Source organism: Hetaerina americana, unplaced genomic scaffold (assembly GCF_022747635.1).
Source record: "Hetaerina americana unplaced genomic scaffold, ioHetAmer1.1.p SCAF_47, whole genome shotgun sequence".
In the NCBI taxonomy this organism is placed as follows: domain Eukaryota; kingdom Metazoa; phylum Arthropoda; class Insecta; order Odonata; family Calopterygidae; genus Hetaerina; species Hetaerina americana.
Genome location: NW_027287063.1, coordinates 302,196 through 323,507, shown reverse-complemented (window position 1 = coordinate 323,507; position 21,312 = coordinate 302,196). Strand labels below are relative to the sequence as shown.

Sequence of the window (21,312 nt, the reverse complement as noted above, 5' to 3'; positions counted from 1 at the left end):
AGACCCAAGCTAAGCATGGAGGCAAGAGTACAGCTCTTCCTCATCGAGGAATAAACATTCATTCATATTCAACTATTGGCCAAACCAATGCTCTCCATATTTAAAGCATAATTGTCCTGTCAGCACCCCAAGATGATCCACTAAAAAATCTTAACACATTTAAAAATTTAGAGTATCTATATTTAGTTTTTTATATAAGCCCTCGTTAGTTCAACCTAAAAGAACTAAAAAATGGACAGACTGCCACAATGTGACGAAAAAGTGAAGGAACGATGCTTTCTTGCCCTAGTCAGGCCCCACCTAGAGTATGCTGCCAGCATATGGGATCCTCAAGAGATAAATTTGATTTTGGCATTGGATCGAGTTCAGCGGAGGGGGGCCAGATTTGTCAAAAATTGTTATGACCAACGCAGTAGCGTAACTACTTTGCTAGAAAATTAAGGCTGGGATTCCCTTACACAGCGGCGTTTAAAATACAGATTAAACTTATTAAAAACATTTAAAGATAGGTTCTTTTCCGATGACATCAAGAGCATAATACGAACTCCAACGTATTACGGGCGGAGGGATCACAAATGTAAGATTAGAGAGATTGACTGCAAGACAGACAAGTTTAAATGGTCATTTTTTCCAAGAACAATAAGTGACCAGAATGTTTGTAATTGAAATCCCCCAGGAGCCGGCTCGAAATAATAAGTATTAACCTACAAGGTAGCGACTGTGCATGGTTATACGATTATATTTATATATTTTTTTTGCAGGTTCCCCTCACCTTTCCTCTTCCTTTTGAAAAACCCTAACCCCCTCAACCCTTACCCTTTCCTCCTGGTGCTGCACCCCCTGCCACACACCTTTTTGGTGGCTTGCAGGGTATTGATGCAGATGAATGATAAAATGAGATTGCCAAGTCTTAAGGCAGGTTTCAGAGAAATTCTACATCCACCTGTGGAAATATAAACATTCTGTTTTCTCTTGAGAAAAATGAAGGCCACTTCTAGATGATCAACATTGGTTGTGGTTCACGGTCATTTGTATCTTCCTCTCAGCAGTTTTTATGACCTGCAAATTATTGCCAAATCGCCAACAAAAAAGGAGGTCATCACGTATTAATTGCAAGTCACAATAATGTTCATGGCAAAAGCAAATAGGGCAATGCCACTAACTGAGCCCTGTTCAACTTGATTCTCCAACATGATTATAAGAGGGTATACTTTACCCATACTCGAAAAGCATGATTACTTAGTTTTCAATGAATATACATAAATAACCTGTCAACAACCATTTACTTAAAGACTGAAAAAAACTCCATACCCCACCTGGCGTCATAGGCTTTTCCAATGTTACAAGTGACTATCAGAAAAGAACTACCACTTGAATTAAGCTGCTCCCTATTTCCAGGAATTAGCATAATCGACCTGTTTTGCTGAAGCCATGGTGGATGTTCAAGAGTTGGTAGTGCCTCTTAAGACACTAAACTAACCATCTACTTGCCATTCATTCCATCATTTTCCCTAGGCAAGAGGTTGGGGAAATAGGGTGGTGATTGTCTGAAAAGGATGCCCTTCCCATGTTTGGATATAATAACAATTACTGATTCTTGCCGGCTTTCAGGGAAAACGTACAACATCCAAACTTAAAAAAGCGTGGCTAGTACGTCAGCCCAAGATTCCTAAGGAAGTCATCATGACATTGATCACCTTCTGGCATGACCTGAGAGTCTTGCACAGTTGACATGCGCTCCCACATGGTGAAAGGGGAGTTTCACGAATTGAAAGGCAAGAAATGTGAATGTGTGCAGTCTAGGCATGGTCATCAACTTGAGACTTTGATTTTTATCAGCAGTTGGGATGAGGCAGGGACCATTTCTGAGTTCCTTGACACTCATTACTGAACAATTGACTGAATTAGAAAGGATTTTCCTCCAATTCAATGTAGCCAACATGGATGGTTAACCTTGGTTAGGCTCTCAACTCCCTTTGAGCAACTCTTTACCACATATTTCTGACAATTTCCAATTACCCTCCCCTTGCCTTGCTGGGGTTGAACATTTTGGAGAGAGGAAGAAGGAATTCCTCATGCATGCACATGGAGGAAGAGAGAGAAAAGATCACAGAGTAAATGTTTTGCTGCTGTCAGCCATGCTCAAATCTCATAGCCCCCACTCGGCCACATGGATGCAGTGAGGAACAAGCTACTACTTATCCTGTTCCTCGACAGACAGGCTGTTGGCTCTTAATCAATTACTGGTATCACCTTCATTGATACACTCCCATTAGTCTATTCCCTAGCAGGTAGCTGAAATAGTGATCACCCCTCGACAACCAGAGGGCATCACAGTAGCACTGGGTTACTCCATGGTGGGTAGCTCTATAGCGGTTGGCATCCTAACTTAACTCCCCATGAGGGGCCCAGGATAACAGGGACAACAGTGAATCGGACATACAGTCGACATCAAAATGACAGAAGCAAGACATCATACAGGGAAATTCTAATGAATGTGTAAGATTTGGCCAATCGCAGTATGTACAAAGAAAAATCTGATTGCTTAACATTTGGGAAGAGGCAGCTGGAAATACAGAAAAACGTACTTGCAAAATAAGGGAAAAGGAGAAACACGCAAAATAACAACATGTGCTCCAAAAAATTTGAAATTAGATAAATTAAAATAAAATTGTAAACATTATACAGGGTGCGGCGCTTGAATCTGGACAAATTTCGATTTGCATTTTCCACCATTTCGTACTTCCACTGGAGGTCGAGATTGGTGCTCTTGAAAGCTACAGGCATCTAGTAAACAGTCATAACCTTGAAATGGCCGAGATGTTACAAGTGCAGAGTACAATCGAAGAGCCGCTATTATTGAAAGTGTTCCAGCTGGGCGTTCACCCTGTGCAATTGGTCAATTCTTCAGGTACCCCAGATAAAGTGTTAACGATATTGTGGTTAAGAATAATACTTTGGGAAGGTCTGGGGAAGGTTTCGCTAACCTGGCAAGGAAACGGATGATTTGTTTGGATTTGAGCACCACACCCTGTATATACCAAAGGTATTCCATTATTAATAGGCAATTCTGCACGTGCAATATTGGCCATATCCATTGCTTTCTGCTGTTCATCTCATATGGCCATGGTGCAATCCCCTAATGGCTGGCCCCGTGATAAGAGTTGAACCTCATCCAGAAAACTGCAGTGGTCCCTCTCAAGGTCCAAATGAGAAGAGTACACTACCCTAATTGCCAATCTATGGAAGCAGCAAATCATTAATGAAGAAAATACAAGTGTATTGATAATTTTTGGATTATCCACTACACATATTCAACTAATAGACTAATTTCATCATTCCTGCCCAAGCTTAGAGGCATAGCAAAACAATAAATGGTGCCCTTTTATTTCATTGCAGTGTTGTTCACATTCCACATGCCAACATAAAAGTTAAGGAGCGGTTGACAATGACTTTCCGTGGACACCTCAAGAGTGAAAAAATAACTAAAATTTCCTATTGAATTGGTAAAATAACCAAAGCTTACTTTATTACTACACATTAACCATTCCTTGTTACCACCAATTTCACTAGACACAAAGTGAAAAATACTACACAGTGCATATTTTGTCAAAATAGTTTGTCGACTTCAATCAATACAAAATATCCTTAGGATATCAATAGCTGCTGTGCGAGGTTAATTTAATAACACACGAGTGGTCGGTGGTTTTCAGGTTATTTGACATCTGAGATTTAATTGAACTGTAAATTCAAATGAACCACACATATAAGAAGGCAAAACCAATGCCAAAGAAGGAACCACTAATTGGAGTCAGGTTAGCTGTGGAATCTACATGTAACGGTATAAAGTTGACCAAAATACTTTTCTACAACTCTCCTCACATTTTGCTCTATTTATTCTCTCACTATTTTTTCCAATTTATGATAGGATTTTATACAATCTTTATGGCTCCTCTACATCAAAGTGTATACATGGTACCCTCTCAGTTGTCATTTGGCACTTGGTCCTTAAAAAGATAGAGCTGATGATATCTTTCAAGAAAAATGGATTGTTGGATATCACATCTACAAAAAGAACATTGAAGTCAACTTGGTACTTTAACACTGTTTAAAAATCCCCTCCCAACAGTCATCACTGGGGACAAATCATGTTTGCTCACTTACCCTATACACCCGAAGGGAAAGTCGGCACACCCAAAAATTGACTTCCTTCATTATAATTAATAGATTTCATTTGATTCATTATTTTTACTTCCTAACCACAAACCCAAACAAATGATATCTATTACATTATTCATTATAAATATCTGCTAGTGGTACAGAAGTAATGAAATACAAGACTTAAGGAAATCAAAATACTGAATTGTGTTTTGCAGCACAGAGACAGTTTTGAACTTGTTTCATGGCATATTTCACCATCCCAGGCATTTCAACTTCTCGTTGGTTAGCGATATGATCACAACCTCGGTGGATCTCATTGGGAGTCGAATTCCTTATCATTGATGAAACACCTTCCATGGCAGGGGGCAAATTGAGGTCATTGCACTCGGCTGGTTCCAAGGTGCTCGCTTCACTTCAAAGCTGATGCAGAACACTAAACGTGACGTATATCACACCAGCGCCAAATCCAAAACAGCACCCAGGGATGAGGGCACCCAAATCCCATTCTGGAACATGAATATCACATTCCGATCCAGGTACACTTGCAACTTGCCAACGCGGTACACCTGCTTACCCTCACGCCATCGGTTGGCCAGAGGCATGAAGACAATGCCACGTTCTTCACAACGCTTCTGAAGGAGATCTCTGAATCCCTGTGGGATCTGAGAGGCTGTGCGCACGGCCTCAGCAATCATCTGACGAGGAAACAGGGACAGGATTTAACAGAATGAAGGAAGAGTTAACGCAACGCACAGCCCACACAATTATTTTATGCATGGTGGGACAGCTCCCAATGGGAAATTTGAACCTCTTGACAGCTATTCAAGATATTGCTTGAATGCAACGAGAGGAAGGATAATTGCTGGTGGACATATTCTTGAAAAAAATCAAGGAAAATCACAAAAAAGGAGTAAGCACAAGCATGTGGGTACATCATCTAAACTGGAAGCACCATATCACAAATGAATGGAGTTTGAAGTCTGCTATGACTAAGCAATGAAGGAGATCAATTATTCTTCAATTAGACAGAATTGTTTTCTGAGATGAATTTCTAATGCTAAGCACACAAAGGTGGACTTTAACTATATAAATATTAAGCATCATGTTGAGAAGGCTAAAAATTAAAGGAGCACTTGGCTAAATAAGCAAGAAGAACACCAGTTTGTGAAACATTAGATTTGGGGCAATTCACTGAATAGAAGTGAGTTAATTTCAATTCATGTTGTCACCTCCTCAGGGGAACATGAGACTCATATGCACACCCACCTCAAACCGTAGTTCAGCAGTCCTCCTCATTGGCTGCATTGGTGGTGGGGGAGGAGGGGGCCCAGCTGCGATACCACCCATGTCTATGGATCCGATGTACGGAGGCGGAATACCGGCATCTGGCACCACACCAGGGGGAGTGTTCATCTGCAATGGGGGTGGAGGTGGCGGAGGCTGTGACAAGGCAGGAGACGGCACCACTGTGCGGTTCATCATCTCGAGGGCTTTGTGGAATTGCTCTGTCCATGCAAAAGACACATATGCATAAATTATAATGGCCACAGGCAAATGAGCCAAGGAAATGGATGGCACCATGCCATTCGCATAATTTACGCAAACGTGCGAAAAGGAAGGAAGTTAGAATTTGGTCAGGTAAAAGAATTTGAGTATCACTGGAAAAAGTGTATTGCCTTAAAAGAAGGCAGAGTTGAAAAATAAAAATAAATTTGAAGAACAAATGTCTCGCTTATATGTCAGGGGGGAAACTTTTCAGAGAACCCACATGAAGGGTCATGAGAGGCAGCACTGCTACCCTCTGCCATTACATACATTTTGCTGGCAAGTTCGTATGAATTGATTACAATTATATTACAACGATGCATCAAAACTCCTGATGGCAAGTTTGAAGTCATGAAATATGAAGCCTGCATGGAACAATTTTTATTCTCTCGAAATGCCCAATGTTTCCCCGATTTATGTCGTGTGAAAGAGATGGTTAATTCTTCCATATGATTATGTGACTCCCCATACACTTTCTTAATGATTCTAGGGTCTCCTGGGCAGGAGCAATAAAGCAACTTTCAACAATAAGCATCTGGGTAAGGTGGGAGTAAAAGAAAGCATATCACTTAGAGCACGAGACGAAGTGAAGTTTCTGGGGCAAATGGCTGCTGCAACAGCAGGAGTTTTGCATTGTTTGACATATCATCTGTTCTAAAAAAAAATAAGGCTCAGATTGATCAATTTGCTTCTAGGTTTGACTTACATTTACATAAAATCAAAATACAGATTAAGATAATAATGAGGTAACCAGAAGATGAAATATGGGAAAAGGCGGTCCATAGGAGAAAAATGCATGTGCAATTACGTGGAAGACGAATGTATGACACAGACATACAAGCCACAGCATAAAAAACTCACCAAATACATAAATCCAGAGAAAATCATTGCATGCTATGGTTATTTCAGGGGCAAATATTTGCGACAAAAGTGAATTACCAGTGCTGATAGAATTGAACCATTTATCGAAAAATTACAAGCATTGAATATGATTTACAGTTGTATCAGATCTACATACAATGAGATGAAATGGGCCAATACTGAAGAGCTTTGAAGGAATGTGCACTATTTGCAAAGTGAATCCAAGGTTCCTGGATGAAAAGTCACAAGAGAAAGATGCCCCAAGGAGTCACTTGTGCCAAATTCCTGGATCGCCACATCCAGACTACCTTCGGCCCTCCCATACAGCCCAGACTGGCGAGGCTTCACTGGATATCAATTGTACTTATAACATGGTTTAAATGGGGATGCACAATTAATGAGTTGATCCACATATTGTTTAGACTAATACCTGGTAAGAATAGGCAACAAATGAGTGATTTTTCATTATTTTACAAAGATAAAACTGGAAGAGTAAAATAGAATTGCATACATAAAATTTTTCCCAGCTTACATAAAGGAAGCTTGATTAAACAATCTGAGGAGAAAAATTGCTTCTGTTAAGTTTAATATTCTTAATACGGCAGTAGGAGATAATACCTTTGATTTGCGGCTGTGCCAGGAAGGCATCGGACAGCATCCCCTTCCACCCCATGTACCAATTAGTGACTTCGTCATAATTCGGAGAATGGCTCAACCACAAGGATAACAACTGAAAGGGGAAAGAAAAGACATAAATGCATTGCAGAATTAGAACTCATACTTTTTCATTTCGAATTAAATCCACTCCTGCTCATCACAAGAAACTGTTTTTCAAATTTCATATTTTAAAACAAAGAGTGTGAATGTTTGGTTCTGCCATCACATCTTTGAATGTTACAGTGCAATGCAGCCATTTCAATGTTCGCACATGTTATCCAGCAAATGAATGACTCAAAAACATTCCCATAGAGTTTTCAACTTTGCAATGCGTGAAGACATTCATTTGTTTGTGTCTCTCTACTAAAAGCTTGATAATTATATCCCTTTTAGTGTGCACCAACAAAAGGAAAAGGTGAAAACTTTTGTTCACTTTCTCTGGACATGACAACGGAAACATTCTGTTTACGAGTGGTTGTTAAAATATAAGGTGGTCACACTACTAAAATAAATTACCGACCATACGGGAAATTTCCCCAGGGCCTCCTACATTTGCAGTGAACTCTTTCATTCAGGATGTACAATTTGCAAATCAATGCAATCTATTTCACTTCAGTCAGGTAACAGAGCAAGTCGCCAAAAATGTCAATCTACTCATTGACATCATCCTCCAACTTGTGCATTGTACTCCAGACTTTGAATTTTCATGGCTCTCAAGTCTGAATGGGGGAATCAACAAGAGAGTTGCAGCCACACATGAATCCAATGGACGAAGAACTTGGAACCAATGGAAGAAGAGCTAAAAATCAACAGGAAAGCATTACAATTGTAAGGTGTAACAATGAAAAGCTGAAGGTAGATGTAGGGGGAGTAGGGAATAGGTGGAATGCTTTGATGACCTCATCGCATGGATTGGCAGATGTGTGATGGGCACCACATGCTCATAGCTGCTGTTGAGGTGTGGTCTCTGATGGACAGTGAATGGGTGCGCTTAAAGAAGATTCAACAGTGAACAAGGGAGGAAGCACGGAAAGACATCAGATGTGGAGCACCACAGATCATATGAATTGACAGGAAGAGTGGAGCATGGGAGTACCCCGTGAATGCTGGAGCTGGATGCATGCAACGCAGGTGAAATGGATGAAATGAGGAAGCGCAGATGGAGAGAGAGGAAGGGACATGCAAAACACTGGCACACACACTACCCTCCAACACATTCACACAGCCCACAACCACTCACATTTTTTTATTTAAACCATGCCAGAAATTTCACATCATAGTTTATTTTTTGCTATAAAATATAATACAACTCAACTTTGTTAAGTTAAACTGATGAAAAATATATTTACAATATTATAACTGAAATGCATAAAATAATTTTACATCAACTACAATACTGCTCAAGTAGTCACACAATATCTGTTTTGTAGCTAATTGATAAACAAAGAGCGTGAATCACTGATCAGAAGGATATGGAAAATTTCATGAATGTGGCTCACATGCACACACAGGGGCAATGAATTTGATTTGATGAGTGGGCTCCTGGATCAGACAAAGGGGAAGAGTCAAAGAGAGAGCTGACAGACTAAGCACAGAGGGGAGCAAGATGTTCCAGGCCACAAGGGAATTTGCGTTAGTATGAGAGAGAATGGAAGTGATACATGTGGCATATGAGAAACAAAGGTGATGCAAAATGGGATTGCCAAGAGTCAACGGCACGGAACCAAGAGGGATGAATGCCTTAAAGAGGCACTGGGGGCCAACATGACTCACACCTCATGGTGCTCGTAAGCACGTACCCCGTGAATGGTGCTTAGTCTACTGAATTTTAATGTCCGATGCCATGGATGGTGACAATGAGACTTACCTGAAGCCATTTGGGGAAGAAAAACTTCTCCAGGAGAGTTGTCATGATGTGAAGAGGAATCAAGTCCACCCACTCCATCACCCAATTCCACTGATCTAAGGGAGGGGGGAAGACAAAGTGAGGCAGGCATGAGAGTACATCCAAAACTTCTCTCCAACATGTGATGAAGGAAATTCAGATATAAGAGAATAGGGAATCCTGCATCATTGGGGTGCAGGAGGAATTGGCCGGTTGAACCTAGTGCATGCAGGCAAGGAGAGGAATGGAGGGAAACCTCAAATAGAGAACCCCGAAATCACATGACAGCTTCAATAATATGCATGAGACCCTTGGCACAGCTCAGAGATCAAGGAAGAGAGTGGGGGAGAGGTGGAGGGGTCGGTCCCATCGGAGCAGAGGCGTGGAGAAGGGAGAGGTTTAGGAAGGGGGAATGGGAGGTGAACACATAGTCATTCACAATATTTTCCTTAGAGCATACTCTTCTTAAAATTTTCAATTACTCTGATTTCAGTCTTTAATTTTCCACAAGTGGAAATTCAAATTTTGAAGTCACTCTCCTGGCCCTTTTCCAATAAATGGTTTGCAAATTTTGACAATGACATCTAGTCCATCAAATACGTGATCACAGCATTAAAAATAATCTTCAACAGCCACTGTATTTTGCTGAATAATATCATCAAGTATAGGGGAATAAGGGATCGGGATGGTGCGGTGGCTAACGTACTGGCTTCCCACCCAGAGGGCTCGGGTTCAAATCCCGGCGGTGTTGAATATTTTTCAGAGGTATCTCGATCCCTACTCGAGGTGCTTTGTGGAGGGCACTTTGAGTGAGTACGCCGTCCGTCGGATGGGACGTTAAGCTGCGGACCCCTTGGCGCCTTTCGTAAAGAGTAGGCTAATGCCAACGCCAGGTTTCTCTCCACCCTTCATCCTTTCCTGTCCATCCCCCTAATGCGCAAATGACCTCAGCTGTCGGTCGCCTCCCCTCAAAACTACTACTACTACTTTAAACTTCCAGTGGAAGAAAACCCAGCCATCAGCACATTCCTTTGCCATTAATGTGGCCAAGGAAGCAGGAGGAGACTTCTACGCAAGTGGCATGTACAAAGGAATGCCAAACCCAAAAGTACCTATTTAATACTTTGTGTGGAACGTGGATTGAGTGGCTTATTTTGGATGATGTAATTCGCAAACCAAATAATGAGATTGCTTTTGGAGATACGGCCATCATTGATTTGGAACTGGACACCCTTTAGGAAGATAAGACATCTCTTTGCAATGAGAATTAAAGTGAACCACCTACCCCAATGCTTATCAGTTTATACCAAACATAATAATTAATCAGAGCACTTGTCTAAACCCAATGACATAAACTTTCCAGAAAAATGCTCAACACATATACCAAAAATTCCAGTTCCTGTGAAAGGCAAAAAAAACAGTTTGCAGCAGATTGCAACTAGTCCTGGAGTAAGAAAGTACAGTTCTTAAACATATCATTACTCAAGAATTGTATTGTCAACTACTGCAGGGTTAAGGGATATTTTTTTCCAAACCTGATGTGTTAAACTATAATATCCCAAGATCTAATCATTCAAAAAGCATAGATTGGCAACTTGGTGTTGATAATGAATGAGTGATTGAGTGTTGCAAAAGGTGAAAAATCCACTGAATTGCGTGGGATTAAAGAACTACAATCAAACCCATCACCTAGAGCAGAAAAGTCCTTTAAAATCACATTCAGTGCTATTTAACCTCTTGGTGCCATCTATTCTGACTGGTTTTTTGGGATGCAAACGGTGTCATCCTCATGGATTTTTTAGAAAAAGGAAGAACGATCACTGGGAAATACTACAGTGAATTATTGGACAACTTTGACAAAAACTGAAGGAAACACCGCTGCATTTGGTGGAAAAGAAGGTGCTGTTTCACCATGATAACGCACCAGCACATTCATCCGGAGTTGTGGCCGCCAAACTGCTTAAACTACGTTATGAATTGCTGCCCCACCCCCCGTATTCACCCGATCTGGCTCCCTGCAACTTTTTCTTATTCCTTAACATGAAGAAATGGCTCATGGGAAAAAAATTAGCTCAAACGAGGAAGTTATTGCCGAGATAGAGGTGTATTTTGGAGAGTTTGACAAATCCTATTTTTTGGAGGGGTTAAAAAAATGGCCCGAACGTAGGCAGAAGTGTATCTTTCTAAAAGGGGACTATGTTGAAAAATAAAAAAAATGTTTTTGAAAAAAATGGTTTCTTCATTTCTAACACTGGTACTTATTGAATCGCCATAGATATGTCACCACAATTTTTTCATACGTGCACATTTCCCTGAGAGCAAATTTAAATTGTTCATTCCATTTTCCAGCTAATTAAGCTGTTTTCAATGCCTAATTAGAATTAATATGATCCAAACATATTATCATGGACACAAAATTGAACAATGAATTTTTCCATTTGTTGGGATATTACTCTCATTAGGATTTTGAATTTTATGACTGAAATATATTGTCATCCATAATGCGTGTTGGCTCCTTCATTTCATTGTATTCCGCTGAAACATGTGATTTGCATTTGAGTCCAAATCACACTGATGAGAATAAAGGCTGGCATTGGTTTTGCTTAGATCCCTTAGACAAATACAATGGCAACTGATGCGCAAGTAGCATGATGACAGGTTCTCCAGTGCGCTGCAAGTGTCCTCCCTCCATTTCATCGCTTCCCATATCCTCCTCCAATTCCACCATTTCCATCCCCCCCATCCCTCGCACCACCTCGTTCACTCCATACCTGCCCCCTAGTTTGTTGTCGAGGAATATGGGGAAAGTGCTCACTCATTGCATACATTCATTCCTCCATATCGCACTATCTCGTAGGTGAGATAGAAGAGAGGTTCACTTCACCCACAGTAGTTCCTCTTGAGTCCCCTCAAATAAATAGCCATGATGGCGAACAGAGAAAAAGTTAAAAGGGAAATTTTAGCTTATGGCCTTATCTAAGTATCAAATTATCAGTAATTATTCTTATATTTTGGCATAAGTGGAGATGTGCTCCATCCCCTTATTTTCATCTGAATCTTCAGTGATTTCATAAACAATACTTGTATCAACAAGTTGGATCCCAATATTTAAGAGAAACCAAGAAACTATTGAGCTGTCATCATAAGAATGAATGTTATATTCATTCAGATGGATATTTTGGGAGCAAAACCTATGAGCTCCCCAAGGTCTATAACCTATTATTCACTCTGTGTAAGGAACCACCTTTGAGGTCTGTTATGGTTCCTTGAAGTTTGCTGGCACTAGGTTTCACTCTAATTTTGTACGATTGCTTGATCTGCCAGTGAGGGACAGCACTTAATTACTTCCTTCAATATGCTGCTAGTAAATTTTCATTATTGAACTTGCATGAAATTACTGAAATGATAAATTAGTTTGCAACTGAATGATTCAGAAACATGAATTCTTAAGTTTCCCAGATTGAAAAAAGTGCTATAAAAAATGCCATTCAAAAGGCAAAGTTCAATGCAAGAGCCCATTGAAATGCCCAAATGCACAGCGGGGAGCGCTCTCACCAAGGTGTTGCTGGTGAAGGTTGATCTGCAACTCTTGGAGGGCCACTTGCAGCTTTGGAAGGATGTTCTTGGTGAGGAAGGCATCCATGTCACCTTTTGGGAAGACCTTGGCCCAAGGCGTGAGCATCAGGCGTGCTGACCGATCGGATGGGTGCCAACTGACCAAGGCCACTGAGAGCTTCTGCCGAATGGTCGGATACACTATCTCCAAGCGACTGCCTTGTATGAAAAGAAAACACATCAGAGAGTAAAACATAGCCATGGTAAGCAGAGTTATAATGCGAGGCCAGTGGTGGAAAATGAGAAACTAAGCAATCATAAAATCTATTAAGTTTGTGGTGGTTGATCAAGCTTCAGTCGGCCAGTTAACCAAGGGGCTGCAATTACTCGTGCACACATTAGGAAATCATTTGGAGGGCAAGGGGTGTGAATCATTGCAAACAAAAGTTATGAGGCTTTCAAGGAAGAGGAAGGCTACGTAACATGTTAAAATTGGAAAGCAAAAAACAGAGCATATAGACTAGATTACCTATCTTGGCATTCTTTTGTATTAGAATAAGAATTACATTAGAAAAAGAAACTTTCATAAGGAGAAAAAAATTGACGATGGGGACATTGGGTAGGAATATATATTAATAAAAGGCTAGTCAAAACTTTGATGTGGAGCATAGCTATGCACGGCATGGAAACGTGGTCACTGAAGCGGGATGATAGGTGTAGATTGGAGGCTTTTGAAATGTGGGTGTGTGTAAAGATGGAAAAGGTGAAGTGGACAGAAAGGAAACAAATGAAAAACAGCTGGGTATGTTGGGGGAGGAGAGGGGTTTGTTGGGAGAAATCCTATGGAGGCAGGAAAAGTGGATGAAGGGCATATTGATCGGCAGCGGGATGTTGAAGACTGTGATAGAGGGGAAACAGGATAGGAATGTTGGACGAGATGAAGGGAGGAAAGAAGTTTACAGAGATAAGGAGGGGCTTACTAATATTGCCACAATGAAAAAAAACCATAAACACAGTAATCAACCCGTAGGCCGGTTTGGTAGGTGATGGTAGAGTTCACCCAGGACTAAGCCGGATGGCTTTTGAACTTCACACATCAGGGTAAGAGGGGGCCAGGTCCTTTCCCTGTGCCAGCGCTATGGTTTCCCAGGAAGGCCTAGTATCCAAAAAATTACATAGCTTGGGTGGAGCTGCAGGTACCCAGAGAAGCTTGCGCAGGAATCGAACCTGGGCCCTCCAGTGAGTAGTCAAATGCTCTACCCCTGGACTACTATGATCCAATGCCACATTAAACACCACTAATATTCCAATCAATTTAATGTACTTTATATTAAAATACTATGCTATCCATTCATTTATTTTCAAATTCCACATTAATTAAATTATTACAATTCACCCAGGAAGAACATGACTTAGTGATGATGCCAATGCACGTGATAGTTTTACAGGGCAATTGAATGCAATGCATACCAAGGAGGGGCAGCCAAGGATGGATCCAGGCGTGAATTGGCACGGTGTCCGTGAGCGGGTTCCAGCACTCAACCTCTGCTTGTATCTTTGGCAGAATTAAGCGATCACAAGTGGAGTCAAGGATCCAAGTGGGGACCAGCGGCATCCAAGCCTCAAGGACCTCAATCATGGCATCACACTTGTCCCTGCAATTCCACTCACTTCCCAACAAAAACATGCAATGAGAACATTGAAGAATCACAATAACCCCCTCACATATTTCTCATGAGACAAGTAAAAATAAATAATTATTTAGAGGACTATTCTATAAGAACTGCTCAATAAAGACTGGTATTCATTTTTCTATTCCCATTATTGATTGCGCAAAACTTGATTTATAATATATTGTTCGCTTAATGTGTTATGTATACATTGTACAAGGTCCTTTGATTTGTCTCCAGTATTGCATCTTGGACAGCCATTCCAAGTTGACACGCACCCGGTTTTCCCACGACCACAGTGGAGGTAACACACAACAAGCAATACATGCCGCATTGAAATTCTACGCTGAGGTCTGCGTGATGAAGTCAAATGGAGAGGCTGTTCCTTCCTTGAGTGCAGCGAGAAGGTGGTTTCAAATGTTCATAAGAGGAGAAACAACAAATTTCGAAAGGAAGGTGGACCCAGAGTTCCAGTCACTGATCTCAAGGAAGTAATCACCAATACTTCTGCCATTGCGAGTGGACATGGGAGAGGAGAGGAATAACGTTAGGAGCACTGTCAGAAATGATGCAAATATCAGTGAATGTCACCCGCATGTACAGATGAATCAATAATGCACATAGGTTAAGGTGATAATTACTTCACTTCCCCCCCCCCCCCCCCCTTCCAAAGAACTTCTGAACTCGTGAAAAACTTTGTGGAGGCATTCATATAATTCATTCATTGCTCCTCTTTAGACTGCCAAAATGGACAGTGAAAATCCTGAGTGAAATTCCAAGGGCAAGTATTTGTAGACCTTACTTTGTAAAATTTTTAATTTTAATGATTCCCTGCATGTGTGTTTTCCATGTAATCATTGCACAGCCATGTTCAATTTGAAAATCACTGCCGATGTACATAGGCACAGCACAAGAGATCCTAATGACTCGAGGGTTACCGGCTCATAACTCCGCAATGATTGCTAAGAACCCCTGCTATGCTGATGTCAAATTGCTGAAAGCATTACCTACAGAAATATGGGAAATGGAATGTTTTTTGTCATTTAATTCTAAACTTTATCAGTTCCTATGCAAATATCAATTTTACATTGTTGATGAATTCATGTCTATCTCAGTTGATTAATAATTTCATTTTTAAGTGCGCTGTTACTGCTCCTGCTCACTGTTTTCTTTTTTATTTGCGACTGCATCATTGGTATTCAAATGTCCATCACATTTGTACTGTGTCTGTCTGGAATATTTACAATCAATGTGACATGTTCCACACATGTCTCAAACATGTCTTTTTGGAACCAATGAACATCAACCAATTAAATGATTAATTCCTTATATATTGCGATGCAAGGGCAATTGCTGATATTTTGTCTTTGTCTTAAATTTTGATCTATTCACTACCCCTTCCTTGAAATAAGTCTGGATCTATGCGCACCAGCCCATTACTAGCTGTACAAATTGAACTCACTGAACACATGTCTGTGCACAGAGGGTTCCACAGAAACACAATTATCTCGTGTAAATCAATGTGAAGTGTGTTCTTCCTACACTCTCTCAACCAGCCTCAGTCCCACGTGACTTATTCCTCCACCCCAGAGTGCAGAGACATCTTGGCGTTAAGCATTCCTCATTCACAGCAGCAGTGGTACACAAACTGAACATGTTTCCAATGGCAACAGCTGCTGCCGCGATAATGAAGTGAAATCAATGAAACTTTTACCACACACACACACATGACACATTTAGCTAACAATGTAGCAAAATTTTAACACAATACATTTCGTCAATAAAAATTTGCGATCACTCTATTGAACGGTCTCCACCTATTTTCATACTTTAAGAGCATATTTTGCAATTTCTACAACTTAATATATTATTATATGATTATGAAATAATGTTATAATAAACTTCCACCTAGGTCTCCATATTAGTCTCAAGCATCATTCATCTCAACCGTTCCTTTCCTTTTAAAATAGCGCTGCTCATTTCTTCTTTACTGAACTAACCCTGACAGCAAAAATGACTTCAACCATTAATGTTCATACAATATTATTGCACTAATGCATGTAACGACAGCACACATTACACAGGTCACCCAACTGCAGGGAGGGTGGGGAAGGTGGGGGGGGAGTCCTCACTTGACGGCCATCCTAACGCTTGGCATCCAAGCATCCCACACGAGGCGGTGGTAGGGGTCGCTGGCCACAGCATCGTCACTGGACATCAGCCTACCACTCCACTCCAGCAGGTCTCGCCACTGGCGCAGCATCGAGTGCAACTCTTCAGTTCCACGGGGATTCTCCAGGGGGTGCCACATTGACTCCAGCCGCTCCTTGAGCAGGGGTGCCACCACGCCCACTGCCAGCTCCCCCAGTTCATAGAGCTTGTAGGCCTCATAATGGTTCTCCTGTGAATCGCGATGAATACACAAAACAGAAACATGAATGCACTACATTTTTTGGAGGTGCCCATGAAATGCACCACAAGCCCACAGTAAACTGAGAGCCAGGCCACCATTCAACACTTGCAAACATAAAAATAAACTCAATACATTAACGTATGGTGGGGAACTTCTTAAAATTTAAGGGATTGATGTCAATCAGAATTAAAAAGTAAACCAAGGTAAGAAATATATGGCTGCTTAGGTTTTCGCGGCGGTGGTTTGAAGGATTCTGCATTCTCGGGTTTCACCGCGTCGTTGTTTGATTCTGGCAACAGTTTCGCCGAAGTTGCATCCGGCGTCTTCAGGTCGAAGATGAGGGACTCGGAGTTTTGCCACCCTTATATAGATGGTCCCTTCTAGTGGCTGCTCGCTGATTGGTCCGTTCCCGGAGAACTCTCTTCCACGCGTTGTGGAGATGGTAGCCTTCATCTCTGTTAATGTTCTCTGGGTTTTTTACGATCTCAATTGCTTCCCTAATTAACTGTGGGTAGTATCTACTCTCCTTGGCTATTATGTTTGCTTTTTGGAATGAGATCTCGTGACCGGGTTCACTCCATTTGTGTTCTGAGATGGCCGACAGGTGAAACTCATTATTTGTTGTTGCCCGGAGGTCTTCCTTCATCCGAACTTTCATTGATTGGCATGTTTCCCCGATGTAGGCTTTCCCACATGAGCAGGGTACTTGGTAGACCCCTTCGTATAGGTCTTTCGGAATTTTGTCCTTCGGTCCAGGGAGAGCATCCGCTATTTTCTTGGTGCAGTTAAATCTTGTCACCACGTCTTGCTTTTTCATGACTCTGGCTATCTTCTCGGATGTTCCCGATACGTAGGGAATAGTAGCGTATGCGTTTGGGTCCGGTTCCGTCTGCTTGATGGACTTGTCCCAATCCCGTCTTCGCCTTTCTTCCCTGGCGGTCCTTTTGAGGACCAAAGCGTCCAGATAGCCGTTTTGCTGTAGTGCTTTCAGGATATGTTTCTTTTCCGTTGGCAAAGAATCGGCGTCAGAAATTTCATAGGCTTGGTGAACTAGTGTGTCCACCAAAGAACTGTAGAGATTGGGCCAGGTATTTCGCCAGTCTGTATGTTGTGGCATCGATCTGGCTGACTATAGGTCGGAGTGGTATCCCCTCCTCATGAATTTTCGGCAGTCCGTATAATCTCGGTGGTTTTGGGGTGGGAGAAAATGGTCCACGTTGTTCTTCCCTCGGGATGAGGGAGTTCTTTATCAGAGCTCTGGTGATTCGCTCTATTTTTGCTGCCGGGTCGGTCTTCAGTTTCTAATACGTACCATCTTGGAGAAGTTTCGTAATTTTGCTCCGGTAGTCCTCTTTGTTGATTATCACAGTTGCGTTCCCCTTGTCTGTGGATATTAAGAGAATGCTCTTGTTTTCTTGCAGTTTCTTCAGAGCTCCTCTTTCGGCAATTGGGATATTCGCCTCAGGTGGTCTAGCCTTGCGTAGAATGATTGCCACTTCTTCCCTTATCTCATCAGCGTTTCTCTTTGGAAGTTTTCGGATGGCCGACTCGATACCAGTTATGATCTTCTCCCTTGGTATCATGGCTGGAGCAATGGCAAAGTTTGGACCCTTGGATAGGACTGCAGTGGAGGCGTCATCTAAAGTCAGATCCGTTAGATTGACAACGGCACGGTCCTTTTCAGGACCATTAACTGGGTGTTGCCTCGAGTTCAGCTTTTCAAATTTCTTGATTTGCATATCCCGGGTTGACCCATGAGCAGTGCGGGAAGAGTCGTATGTTATCCTTTCTACTGTGTCCCAATCAGAAGCGCTCAGAATCTCGCTCAACTCCAGATGAATCGCAAACAATTCTTCTGAGCAAACGGAACTGGACCTGAACGCATACGCTACTATCCCCTACGTATCGGGAACATCCGAGAAGATGGCCAGAGTCCTGAAAAAGCATGACGTGGTGACAAGATTTAACTGCACCAAGAAAATAGCGGACGCTCTCCCTGGACCGAAGGACAAAATTCCGAAAGACCTATACGAAGGGGTCTACCAAGTACCCTGCTCATGTGGGAAAGCCTACATCGGGGAAACATGCAGATCAATGAAAGTTCGGATGAAGGAACACCTCCGGGCAACAACAAATAAGCAGTTTCAAGAGAGTTCTCTGGAAACAGACCAATCAGCGAGCAGCCATTAGACGGGACCACCTATACAAGGATGGCAAAAATCCGAGTCCCTCATCTTCGACATAAAGGTGCCAAATGGAACGTCGGTGAAACTGTTGTCATCATCAAACAACGACGAGGTGAAACCCAGAATGCAGAATCCTTCCAGGGAAGAAATGTGCAAAAGTCACAAGACTCATTATATTATATAAAAGATTTATTTTTAAAAGCATCCTCCATGGTGGGAGTATATGTCAGGGCCACTATCCACTTAAGAGCACACCAAAGCACGTCATAGTAAAATCATGGTAGAATGATCTGCTCCCCATGCCGTATGGTGCAAAAACCTTGAAATATTTAGTGCTCGACGGCAGTTTTCCCGTAGTTCCCACATCCGCTCTCTCATATTTAGCCTGCCATTCCTAAGAAATGAATGGGCTCCGCAAAGATGATTTTTTTACCACCTGTACGCAATGTTAGTGGGATTTCTTTGTAGTTGCTACAAAATCAGTGGAAGTGAAAACATTTACTTTTCTCAATGGAGAAGTGTAACCCATTACTACATGCCCATTACTACTTGTTCAGGGTCACCTGGACATGCCTGGAGGTAAAGGCAAGTGTGAATTACCTGTATAAAAAAGCGAGATTGTCAACAAAGAGTGATCCCATCACTGACACCTTGATACAGTCCAGCAAAAAGGATTACACCCAGAACAGACCCCTGGGGTACCCAGCTCTTTTGAACATATGTATGATTGGGATAGGTGTTTTCCTGTTCTGACTTTGAAAATACAGTTCTTTAGAAATTTTTTGATAAAAAAAGGCAATGTTGCCCCTAAAATCCCACTTGTGCAAAGTATTTAATATTTTGTTTCTCTATAATCTGTCATAAGCCTTCTCCAGGTCGAAGAAAACGGCAACCACATGCTGGCATAATAGGAAACCTTCCCTGATAAGATTGCCTGTTCGCACCAAATAGTCTGTCGTGGATCTGTTGCATCAGAAACCACACTAATCGATGGAAAGAAGGTGTCGCCTCCTCCTAAGCACCAAACGAGATGGTGATTTACCATTCTTTTCATCACCTTGCACAAGCAGCTGGTGAGAGATGTGGGATGGTAACTGCTGGGGTCATTTTTTTCCCAGCCCAGCTTTGGAAATTGAATGACTACAGAATCCCTCCAGGAATGTGGGAAGTCATTCTCCAGCCATTGCTGGTTGAAGGTGCTGAGGACCTCCACCAATGCAGGAATATTTATGAGAAACACATTGTGGATTTGGTGGAAATCATATTGATTGCATAAACCCTGCCAGTAACTGATGGAATGCATTACCTGGGCAGGTAATTCAAAACAGGCAAACAGGAAGGTGGGGGTAGGTGAGGGGAGCGTGCCCAGCTGACCTTGAGATTAGTGAAGCACTCAGCAGCCTTCTCCAAGGTGAGCTGCCCCACCTCATCCCCAGCGAGTGACTCGATGACGTTCAACAGCATCTCGAGAGCATCTATCTGCCCCTTCTCCTGCACCAGCAGCTTCCCCAAACTTGCCTCCTCCTGCTCCAGACCCAGGACACGGTCCTTGGCATACCTCAAGCGCTTGTCATTCTCGATTATATCCTGTGTGCGGGAGAAATGGAATTAATTATTCACATATGTATGACTGACATGTTTCCAGGACACCTCCAGGGATCTTTTCTCAAATTCAATTCACAAATCCTTGCAGCTTATTAACATTCATCAGTAAAATGTATTTCAATTCAGAGATTGGTTGACTGGAGCACCCAACTCTATCCTTTCTACTGCCTACTCCGTGACAGGTCTTCCAGCCTTCATCTAGCCCTCCTCTACTTGGATTGGTTCCCTGGCACACCTCATGAGGCCTTCTCTTGTATTTTCCCTTCTCATATTACATCCCAATTATACGTAGACTGTACAATAAAAATGCAAACTAGGGCAATCTGGCGGCCATGACGAGGACTATAGCCCACTGGCAGCACTAGTACAGCCTGAGACCCAATGAGCAGCCGTGTCTGTGCTTGTCAGATTGTCGAGCTGTGCATATGGTGCCAGTTATGTTAGTCGCTGTTGTCCTTGTTTTTACTAATTGCCAGAAATGGAAATTGACGAAATCATGACAATGCACCTACACATTCAGCATTGATTGTTCGCCAGTTTCTGGCAAAAAAATTAAATCACCATCCTTCATCATCCTCCTTATTTGCATGATCTTGCAATTTCTTTCTATTCCCAAAATGCAAAAATATGATAAGGGAAAAGAAAAAAGTATATACATATATATAGAAACACACATACATATACATATACATACACATACACACACATACATACCTATATTCATACATATACATACATAACCACACACACATACATATACACACATAAACATAC

At 41.8% G+C, this 21,312-nt stretch overlaps 1 protein-coding gene across 1 annotated transcript in view; it reads right to left on the bottom strand.

Moving 5' to 3' along the window:
• Nucleotides 1-3,499: 3,499 nt before the first annotated feature.
• sip1 (septin interacting protein 1) overlaps nucleotides 3,500-21,312 on the bottom strand; it is a 40,431-nt gene continuing 22,618 nt past the window's right edge. Inside the window, exons 8-15 of the mRNA XM_071591462.1 lie at nucleotides 20,308-20,520; nucleotides 16,467-16,735; nucleotides 14,135-14,334; nucleotides 12,665-12,883; nucleotides 9,092-9,186; nucleotides 7,186-7,297; nucleotides 5,428-5,666; nucleotides 3,500-4,856 (exon numbers count right to left, since the gene is read on the bottom strand). Coding sequence (XP_071447563.1) covers nucleotides 4,611-4,856; nucleotides 5,428-5,666; nucleotides 7,186-7,297; nucleotides 9,092-9,186; nucleotides 12,665-12,883; nucleotides 14,135-14,334; nucleotides 16,467-16,735; nucleotides 20,308-20,520 — 1,593 coding nt within the window. The 3' untranslated portion in view covers nucleotides 3,500-4,610. The remainder of the gene's footprint in view (nucleotides 4,857-5,427; nucleotides 5,667-7,185; nucleotides 7,298-9,091; nucleotides 9,187-12,664; nucleotides 12,884-14,134; nucleotides 14,335-16,466; nucleotides 16,736-20,307; nucleotides 20,521-21,312) is intronic.